At 39.8% G+C, this 11,287-nt stretch overlaps 1 protein-coding gene across 1 annotated transcript; it reads right to left on the minus strand.

The window, feature by feature from the left end:
* Window positions 1-8,449: 8,449 nt before the first annotated feature.
* LOC307151643 (beta-1,3-galactosyl-O-glycosyl-glycoprotein beta-1,6-N-acetylglucosaminyltransferase 3-like) lies at window positions 8,450-9,382 on the minus strand (the record flags this gene model as incomplete). Its single annotated transcript, XM_079859757.1, has 1 exon — window positions 8,450-9,382. One exon carries the CDS (start codon window positions 9,380-9,382, stop codon window positions 8,450-8,452), a length of 933 nt encoding a protein of 310 aa, XP_079715883.1.
* Window positions 9,383-11,287: the final 1,905 nt, after the last annotated feature.

Below are 11,287 nucleotides of genomic sequence, written 5' to 3' on the forward strand. Positions count from 1 at the left end.
GCTTGGAAGAGTCAGGACATTTTTTTTTTTTAACTCCGATTGTATTCATCTGAAAGAAAAATGTCATTTACACCTAGAATGAGTTGAGCGTGAGTAAATCATGGGCTAATTTTCATTTTTGGGTGAACTATCCCTTTAAGAGTTTGGATTGAAAAAAAAGATAAATGATATATACTTAATGGGACATAGATTAAAGGCAGTGTATGCAGGGCAGATAACTGAAAATTAATCATGCCTTTTCACTTTTCCCTGTTGTACTATTTTTATTGTTTGGTTTCATTCAGGTATGTGATGTTGATGAATCCTGGCCACAAGTATCTGTTGGGGTGCATCTCATCTCTCTTAATAAACTCTACCTTTGCCCAGTCTCTACTGCCATCATTGTTGAGAGAGGTATTGTAATGGATAATCTGCAGTCTTATGCTTTAAATTTGGATTACCCAAAAGACATGAAAACCACTTTTAACTTCATTCAGAAATTGATGCTTGGTTTGGAACAGAACAAACTCCCACCAAAACTGCAATCTCTGAAAAATCTCCTGTTGAGTAATCAAATGAGCAAGATTGATGATGTTTGGCATTAGATTGCATTCGTTTATGACAGTGGAATTAGATTAGTTGATAGAAAAATAAAAGGGCAACTAAGGCACTTGTTTAAAATTGTCAGCCCATTGGTTCTTGAGTTGACGTAGTGTAAAAAGTACAGCGCTTCTTCATTCTACGTCAGAACGTCAGCTTATTATTGGCCAGCATCACATGCATCACACGCATGACTAGTGTCGGCCAATAATTAGCCTACGTTCTGACGTACAACCCAGAAGCGCTGTACTCTTTATACTACATCAACAGCATAGGAGAATGACGTAAAAGAGAAGGATTTGTATTAACTAACATTAACAAAGATGAATTAATACAATAGCAAATGTATTGCTCATTGTTAGTTCATACACTAACTAATGTTAACTAATGAACCTGATTATAAAGTGTTACCGGTTGTTGTTGTTTTTTAAACCTAAAGTGACTATTTACGTAAATTTTATACCCCAATGCAAACTTGTGTGGACCACCCCTGTGTCAGTTGTTAAGAAAACAAATACAATAAATTTACCTTTGAACTGTATCATTGCCTTAAATTTATTTGTCCAGTTGTAAATGCTATCTTTGTAAAATTGTGAAACTATTCTCAATGGTTTATAATAGATTGATAGAACTTAAATTATTGGAGTAACGCTTACTTGCTCTTTTTAAGGCAATCGGTTTGCATGGTTTTAACAGATGAACTGGATTGCTTTTGAAGTAAAATAAACTCAGTAATTCCAAGTTGTATGCAGAAAACATCAGAGTTAACACAACTAGCATAAATGAGTAGTTAGGAATACTCTCAAAGTGCATTTTACTTGAAATGATTTAGTTGTTAAAAATAGTAATTCTGAGTAGTCTATACCAAGACAAGTACATCTAAAGTAATTGATCGAGTATACTATACAAATTAGTTTTAAGTTACTGGAACTCTCTTGTAAGTTTACACTACTAGACAGGCACTTGTTAGTACTACATACTATTCCTATTTCACTTTACTCGTTTTTTTTTCAAGGCAATCGGTTTGCATGCTTTTTTAAAGAAAGCTTTACTAATTGGATTTTACTGTGACCTTTTGAGCTGAGAGCTTGCAGACGTTTCAATAAATGGTTTGTAAAGATATCAATAGTTGAGATGTTTCAAGCAAAGATTCAAGCATCATCATTTAGAAGATAATGCTTTCAAAAAACTCAAATTCACATTACACTGTAAAAAATGATTTTTTGGTGAAGTAAATACTACTGAAAAAAAACCAATGTAATTTACATGAAAAAGTTAGTTCAGGCAAGAATTAAAAAAACTAAGTAAATTCCATATCAGTACTTAATTCAAGCGAGTAGAAATGAAAGCGTAAATATCAACTCAATAAAATTAAGTAAAAATTACTCAACTTTTCTGATACTGGGGTTCCCATCATGCACTGGACCTTGAATAATTAATGAGGTTCATTTTTCACTGGTTTCCAGCTGTATTTACTCTGTTTTATCATTGCTTTTGTTGTCAGGATTAGTAACTTGCCATTTTGTGACATTTCGAGTCAATTTTCTGCTCAAAATGACACATTCAAACACAAAAATGATCCATCAAATGTTACCGTCATTGTGTATTGTCTACCAAGTATTGAGGTCTTTGCATTCACATGAGGCTTAACATCTGACATGATGTAGTATAAATTACTTAGTCTAAGTAAAGCACATACTATAAATGACTGTCATAATTCAATATTATTGTTTGAGTGAAATGTAATGCAAAGGAAATTTCAACTAAATCAATATTAATCAACCTTTTACTAGCCAAGTTAAAATTACTTATTTTCTTTGTTACTTTCACTTAACTAGGTTAAGTAAAGTTTACTTAATTCCATATTCCATTAATTCCAAGTAAATTTAACTTAAAGATTTCTAATTAAAGCTACTGATAAATATGTTTAGGTTTTTACTTGGCAAATCTTTGTAAATTTACTAGCATTTTCTGAGTGGAAAAAGTTGCCTAGCTTTTTTCAAGTAAATCCTACTCCAAATTTTTTTCAGTGTACCAGTCAGACATACTGTACGGATTGTTTCTTCTCAATACACATTTAACGATTTAAACAAAAAAAAATGACAATTCATGTTGTTCCAAACCTGTAAGACCTTCGTTCATCTTCGGAACATAGATTAATTTCAATTTCAACTGCAATTTTTTATGAAATCTGAGAGCTTTCTGATCCCCCATATAGTCTGCAGAGAGGTAGTAAAAACATTAAAATAGAAACTACAGTGGTTTAACCTAAATTTTATGAAGCGACAAGGATACTTTTTGTGCGCAAAAATAAAAATGCTTCATGTTTCCATCAGGAGCATCAGTGAATGTTTGAACCTTTTTAATAGTTGTCCTCAGTGTGAAAAGATGGATCTCAAAATCATACAGTCACTGCTGGAAAGGGTTCAAATACGCAAAAGATGCTGTAAATCTGAAGATGTTTCTGGAGAACATTGGGCAGTTTAACTGCTCAGGACAAAAAAGGGACTCAAGAACAACCATCACAAAACAAAAAACAGTCGTGGATCATCCAGTTAACGACAGACAATATTAAGAATCAAGGGTATTGTCACAGGTCGGGGCGAGCGCCAGCGGGCCGCCCACCCCTCGCTTGCGTGCCGCCCCTGAGGAGCCGACCGTGGGCACAAAGGGAAAAGGTGGACACAGAATTCAAAATAAATATACTCTTTATTAAATAATAAAAACAATTTTAAAACGTCTCTTCAGCATTCTCTTCTTTTGGGGAGCAGGTTCTTCACTGGACTCAGACAGAGAGTGGAGGATACATATATCACAGCATTAGCAGGTTCTTCACTGGACTCAGACAGAGAGTGGAGGATACGTATATCTCACAGCATTAGCAGGTTCTTCTCACAGCACTAGCGGGTTCTTCACTGGACTCGGAGAGTGGAGGAAACATATAACTCACAGCATTAGCAGGCTCTTCACTCGCATTAGCAGGCCCTTCCAGCATTAGGCCTAAAAAAAAAAAAAGTTTGGTTCCGGTTGGTTGTCAGTTGAGGTCATGGGTCGGTAGGGATTTTTTTTTATTATTATTTTTTTTATTTAAAAAAAAAAAAAAAAATTATTAATTTTTTTCCTCCAGTGGCAGTTTTACACACACACACGTCACACCACTGACAACCGAACCAAGCTGGTGAGTTGGTGTCGACACCACATCGCTTGCTAGGTCTGTCCATTTCTCAGCTCTGTCGACTTTGCCGGCAGCTGATACGAATCTACAAGAGCATTTTTTGACTTCTTGAAGCACGGTTTCAAATGTTTTTAAACCCAATTTTACAATTTTGGTTGACATGCTAGTGTTGCATGGGCAAATAATTATCACGTTACACATGTCCATCATTGCAAAAGAAAGAATAATATGTTGATATGGACTAGGCTAAAGTTACGCTACTGTATTTGATATTACTAATTTACGCGGGCGAATCAAACTTTTACGACAGTGATTCTGTATTCCCGTTTAAAGTCTGTTGTTGCCATAGACACGCAAAACGCACACACACACACAAAAAGCCTTCGCGGGAGTTTGACAGGCGATCTCATAGTAGATTAACATGGAGGATTTGAACTTGAAAAACGGAGTGTACAGACATCTTTTTGTAGTCAAACAACATTCTTTGTTATGTTCATTTATGTGGTTTATTTGATTTTGATGCTATAAATTAACTAGAAGCAAGAGACGATCAGTTAGTTTTAACTGATGATCTAACTTACAGCGATCTGTTCGACACATTCAAGAGCCACAAAACGGTATTTATTGTTTACATTTCTTTAAAAAATGACCACATTTGAAAGGTGAAATAACCAAATGAGACTTTGTTTCATATTAAAAGTAAGCTGGTAATGTTAACTATGTCCTGTCTGTCAGCATGTTGTCAGTGCCCTCTCTGTTCCGCGATATATTGTTGACCCCCCCCCCCCCCCCCCCGTGTTTCTCTTAATGTTACGATTTCCAAACCTTAAGTTATAGCTCACTTTAGGAATTGACAGTTAAAGGGTTTTGATGCAATACTTAATGGTTTTTAACGGATTACTTAAGTGTAAAACAGCATTTAAAGGAAACTGTAATTTAATTAACGATGTGTGAAAGACCGTTCTTCCCCAGTCTCATAAAATAAATTTGGGTCGCACATAAATTGACAGGGTCGGTCGGAAACCGGAACCAAACAAATTTTTTTTTTAGGCCTTAGCAAGCTCTTCCAGCATTAACAGGCTCTTCCAGCATTAGCAAGCTCTTCACCAGCTTCGGGCAGAGAGTGGAGGTCACGTGCAACTCACAGCATCAGCCGGCTCTTCACTAGCCTCGGGCAGAGAGAGGAATAAACATAATTCACAGCGTCCGCATTCTCTTCAGCGTTCTCCTTGCGTATCTCAGCACCTTCAGACAGAGAGAGGAATGAACATAATTCACAGCTTCCGCATTCTCTTCAGCGTTCTCTTCACGTATCTCAGCACCTTCAGACAGAGAGAGGAATGAACATAATTCACAGCGTCCGCGTTCTCTTCTTCAGCGTTCTCTTCACGTATCTCAGCACCTTCAGACAGAGAGAGGAATGAACATAATTCACAGCGTCCACGTTCTCTTCTTCAGCGTTCTCTTCGCGTATCTCAGCACCTTCAGACAGAGAGAGGAATGAACATAATTCACAGTTTCCGCATTCTCTTCTTCAGCGTTCTCTTCACGTATCTCAGCACCTTCAGACAGAGAGAGGAATGAACATAATTCACAGCTTCCGCATTCTCTTCTTCAGCGTTCTCTTCACGTTTCTCAGCACAGCATTAGCCGGCTCTTCACTGGACTCAGGCAGAGAGAGGAATGGATACGGGTAACTCACAGCGGTAGCAGGTTCTTCATTGAGCTCAGGCAGAGAGAGAAATGGATACGGGTAACTCACAGCATTAACAGGTTCTTCACTGGACTCAGGCAGAGAGAGGAATAGACAGCTGTGATTGCGAGTGAACAGCAGAAACAATTCCCACACTCACATTTCCACCACACATTGTAAAGTTTCACTCGTGCTCATTTCCACAATAAAACTGCAATTCAACAGACTCACAATGTAACCAAAGCTTCCACCCACAATCCAGCCGAAGTTTTCTCTGTCTCTCTCGTCTGTCTCTCTCGTCTGCCTCTCTCGTCTGCCTCTCTCGTCTGCCTCTCTCGTCTGCCTCTCTCGTCTGCCTCTCTCTTTCTCTCCCTCTCGCGGCCTCCCTCCGCATCCGCGGCCGCTCACGTGCTGCGTGCCTCACATCTCGACTGCCCTCTCCTCTCCTTCTCTCCTCTTTTTATCCTCTCAAATGCTGGTGGGGCTTCTTCCAAACTCTCAGAGTAAATTCCCCACACCTGTTGCCAATCTGTTGAGGTTGTCATAGCGACAGGCACACACAGGCCTGGGGACGGAGTTTCACTCACAAGTGTCCCACCGGAAACACTGCTTCAGCGGGAATAAGTTCCGTATGCTTTTTGTCACATCGTGACATACCCCCCCACCAATCCGCTCCAGTCCCTGGAGCGGGACGCCGAAGAAAAGAAAAAAAAGGAGAGAAAAAAAAAAAACAAAGCAAGAACAAACAAAAAGGAAAAAAAAAACTGGTCGCCATACCTTCGGCCCACGGTCGCTCAACTCAGGGCGGCATCCTGCCGACTACGCCATTTTATGTCACAGGTCGGGGCGAGCGCCAGCGGGCCGCCCACCCCTCGCTTGCGTGCCGCCCCTGAGGAGCCGACCGTGGGCACAAAGGGAAAAGGCGGACACAGAATTCAAAATAAATATACTCTTTATTAAATAATAAAAACAATTTTAAAACGTCTCTTCAGCATTCTCTTCTTTTGGGGAGCAGGTTCTTCACTGGACTCAGACAGAGAGTGGAGGATACATATATCACAGCATTAGCAGGTTCTTCACTGGACTCAGACAGAGAGTGGAGGATACGTATATCTCACAGCATTAGCAGGTTCTTCTCACAGCATTAGCAGGTTCTTCTCACAGCACTAGCGGGTTCTTCACTGGACTCGGAGAGTGGAGGAAACATAACTCACAGCATTAGCAGGCTCTTCACTCGCATTAGCAGGCCCTTCCAGCATTAGCAAGCTCTTCCAGCATTAACAGGCTCTTCCAGCATTAGCAAGCTCTTCACCAGCTTCGGGCAGAAAGTGGAGGTCACGTGCAACTCACATCATCAGCCGGCTCTTCACTAGCCTCGGGCAGAGAGAGGAATAAACATAATTCACAGCGTCCGCGTTCTCTTCTTCAGCGTTCTCCTTGCGTATCTCAGCACCTTCAGACAGAGAGAGGAATGAACATAATTCACAGCGTCCGCATTCTCTTCAGCGTTCTCTTCACGTATCTCAGCACCTTCAGACAGAGAGAGGAATGAACATAATTCACAGCGTCCGCGTTCTCTTCTTCAGCGTTCTCTTCGCGTATCTCAGCACCTTCAGACAGAGAGAGGAATGAACATAATTCACAGCTTCCGCATTCTCTTCTTCAGCGTTCTCTTCACATTTCTCAGCACAGCATTAGCCGGCTCTTCACTGGACTCAGGCAGAGAGAGGGATGGATACGTGTAACTCACAGCGTTAGCAGGTTCTTCATTGAGCTCAGGCAGAGAGAGAAATGGATACGGGTAACTCACAGCATTAACAGGTTCTTCACTGGACTCAGGCAGAGAGAGGAATAGACAGCTGTGATTGCGAGTGAACAGCAGAAACAATTCCCACACTCACATTTCCACCACACACTGTAAAGTTTCACTCGTGCTCATTTCCACAATAAAACTGCAATTCAACAGACTCACAATGTAACCAAAGCTTCCACCCACAATCCAGCCGAAGTTTTCTCTGTCTCTCTCGTCTGTCTCTCTCGTCTGCCTCTCTCGTCTGCCTCTCTCTTTCTCTCCCTCTCGCGGCCTCCCTCCGCATCCGCGGCCGCTCACGTGCTGCGTGCCTCACATCTTGACTGCCCTCTCCTCTCCTTCTCTCCTCTTTTTATCCTCTCAAATGCTGGCGGGGCTTCTTCCAAACTCTCAGAGTAAATTCCCCACACCTGTTGCCAATCTGTTGAGGTTGTCATAGCGACAGGCACACACAGGCCTGGGGACGGAGTTTCACTCACAAGTGTCCCACCGGAAACACTGCTTCAGCGGGAATAAGTTCCGTATGCTTTTTGTCACATCGTGACAGTATGTAAACTTTTGAACAGGGTCGTTTCTATAAATTCAGCTATTTTTTTTTTTTTTGTCTTGTGGACTATATGTAAACATCTTTTATGTAAACTATCTTATTCAGGACAGTAAATAAAAAATAACAGGCCTTTTGTATGATCCCTCTTATTTTGCTAAAATAATTTACATTTTGCAGATTCTGCAAGGTGTATGTAAACTTTTGAGCACGACTGTATTGTTTACTGCTGAATGTCTTGTTTGATTTGAGAACATGGAGAAATGTGGAAAGGAGGCAGTAAGGAAACAATCAAAAATGAACTGAACCAGGTAGCATTTTTCCAATTCACCTTTATTAATGGTTTGGGAGGGTGGAGATCTTGTATGTTATGTTCTTGCAAGTAAACTTCCACACAAAAATCACATTGTCATCGCGTCGTGAATACTATACAATTCAATAGTTATTCAATATTGTGTCAGCATTTTATTTTTTTATTTTATCTGTATCTGTACTTCTATTATTATCTAGAACAAATTAGAAAACTGTGAAAATTATATTTGCTTGTCCTTCATATTCATGCACAGTACTAATTAAATAAATAAAAAAATCATACTGACAATATTTAGAAAAAATGCTAGACAGTTATTGAATACATCAATACTGGCATCATAAAATAATGTCAGATTTATTACCTGTTAGTAATGATCGACCATAAATAGCTTTGTACCTTAAAAAAGCCTCCATGCATTTGATCGCCACATCATCTACTTCTGGATCAAACTTGTTTGCCAAAAGATGGTGTTGCCTCACAATCCATTTCAAGTCTCCAGCTCCATAAATACACACCGCCCGTCTGTGCGTCCCAGTGCATGGTGGGTAGGAAGCCCCACTCCTTAGATCTCCTTCATGGTAGCTCCACTTCACTAGACGAGCAATTGCGTTCATGTCCGATTGCTCGTACTTTCTGTTTGGAGGGTTTGATCCTGGTACTGAAGGCATCCGCTGTAACGTAGCCCACATGTGCTCATCTGGACTGTATGTGTCTTTCTCCCATTCCATGAAATCTTGAGTCTCTTTGCTTTTAATGATGTGATCCACAAACTCTCTTGAAACCACAAAGTAAGCATTTCCTGAGAACATAGGGCTCTGTATTGGCGGGGGTGACTTTCTAACATCGGTCCTGATCACACCGTTCATAACATCGTGATGATACTGCCAGCGCACATTTTTAGACTGTACCGTCTCGGACTCCAGACTGTTCTTTCCGTTCAGTTGTTTTAGGATCTGAACCATTTCAGCATTGGTTTTAATTGGGAAATCAGTGCCACAGGTGTTGAGCAGATACCTCCACTGGACGGGTGACTTGAGCAGATCCTGCATGCAGTTGATGTCCGCTTGAACTCGAGACCAGGAGGCGTAGATCACATTCTCCAGTTTGCTGGCCACAAACACGTTGGTCAGACAGGACGCAATGGCCCTAACTGCTTCTTTAAAGATCTCAAGAGACCTCTGGTCCACATGAACACAGTACACATTGTCAGGAGTGTAAATGGCTCTTAAGAGCCTTTCAAACATCTCAATCTTCTCATGGATCACCATGGAGTAAGCAATGGGGAAATCTTTCTCCTCTTTACTGAGAGAAAGCGTCAGAAACCCTCTGTCTCGGATGTAGGATGGACAATCCTTGGTTGCGTTGAAATAAAATGACTCCTGTAGCAGGGATGTTTTTTTTTTCAAGGTCATTAGTTTCCAAAAAATTTCCTTGTCCACTCCATCCATGTCTCCTTGGATAATAGCAGAACAAGCCTGTAGTTCTCCAACATCCTGCTTTAGTAAGTGATTCAGGTCCCGTTTGCCATTAGAAGGACAATTCTTCCTTAAGCAATTCAGCAGATAGAGGGACAGTGTTGTACTCAGTGAAAAAAAGGAAATTCTTTTTAGAATCCTATGTTTGTTAAATGCCATTTCAGTTCTTTATCATTTTTAAACCAGACCTTCCAGAAACTACTGCCACTGTGCCACTAAGGTATGAAACAGCTTCTCAGGTTCATATACCACAGAGATGCGGCAATAACTAAGGCAGGTGGAAATGGTAGGCAAGGTAGGGACCGCTCATCCATGGAGAAATCTCTGTTTACCAGCCACGGATTAATTTCTATGGGGACAATTAAGTGACATTTCCTTGGATCTTATTTATATTCAGAGGCAAAAACATGCTTATGTTGTCTGTATACAGTCAAAAGCAGGTTAATTGTATAAATGAAGATAAAGAATACTGTAATGGATACAAGCAATTGATTCAATGAAGATGTGACGTATATTTTTGAATAGACACACACAAGCTACAACATTTTTTTTAAATTCCAACCGTTTTATTTTTATAACCTTAACCTTCTCAGAACGTTCCTTGTAGGTTATTTATTTAATAACCCAAAGAGAACCTTCCCAGAAAGTTCCCTGCAGGTTATTTTTAGGGCAACATATTTTATTGCCTATGATTGTTTGCTCAATTTAAATTTGAGAGAACACATAAACATGAAACATCAAATCTGACAAGTGCGTTTGGTTAGCCTACAAAGTAGCCTAAAATCTGCATAATTCTTATTATTTAAATAGGCTATACAAATTTAGGCTGATGTGTTTTCATTTTTTTTTTTTTTTACGCCCTCTGGCACCCTGTAATTATGTCAGCGCTCAAATTTGCTAATTGATTAATTAAGGTTAATGCTAGTTTCCATGGCAGAGTTCAAGATAAATATTTTCATTAATATACTGGAGCTGCGTTACTACGTTTGAAATTATTATTATTAAACAGCAAGCAAGCCATGTGGACTATATTGTAGGGAACAGTGAATAAAGGAGTCAATTTCGAACACAGCAGGTGTCATGCTCTGAATGAAATACTGCCTAACACGCGGCAAGGTTGCGATCATTGGTCACGTGACCTACGAGAACGAAAGGCGCTATTTTTCAAAATGGAAATTTAAAGGTAACGGCAGGCATAAGGACAAGTAACGAGGTTATCCCTCTCACAAATCATTCATTTGGCTTCAGAGGACATGCAACATTACACACCAATTGTAATGAGACTACTTTTGGGATACTTTATTTTATTATTATTATCGTGCTTGGTGTTTAAATCACGTGCGCGTATGAAAGCTGCCTACCATTTTGTGTGTGTGCGTGTGTATGTGTTTCACTAAAGAAAGAAAGAAAGAAAGAAAGAAAGAAAGAAAGAAAGAAAGAAAGAAAGAAAGAAAGAAAGAAAGAGGTGAGTAAAATCAACATTCTGTCAGTATATTATTATGATTGTCTTCTTGACTACCACTTAGCCTTAGCAATGGCAGCCTCGGTTTGGGCTAGCCTATTGCTGTTGAAAGACACACAGACCAGCTGCTTTGAATCCACAAGTTTGGTAAAAAGTAACTTCAACAAAAAGCCATTCTGAAGAATAGTTTATTCTGGCACTATATTCTCATACAGTTCTAGTTTATTAAAATAGTC

The sequence above is a fragment of the Squalius cephalus genome (assembly GCF_949319135.1).
Source record: "Squalius cephalus genome assembly, chromosome: 23".
Taxonomy (NCBI): Eukaryota; Metazoa; Chordata; class Actinopteri; order Cypriniformes; family Leuciscidae; genus Squalius; species Squalius cephalus.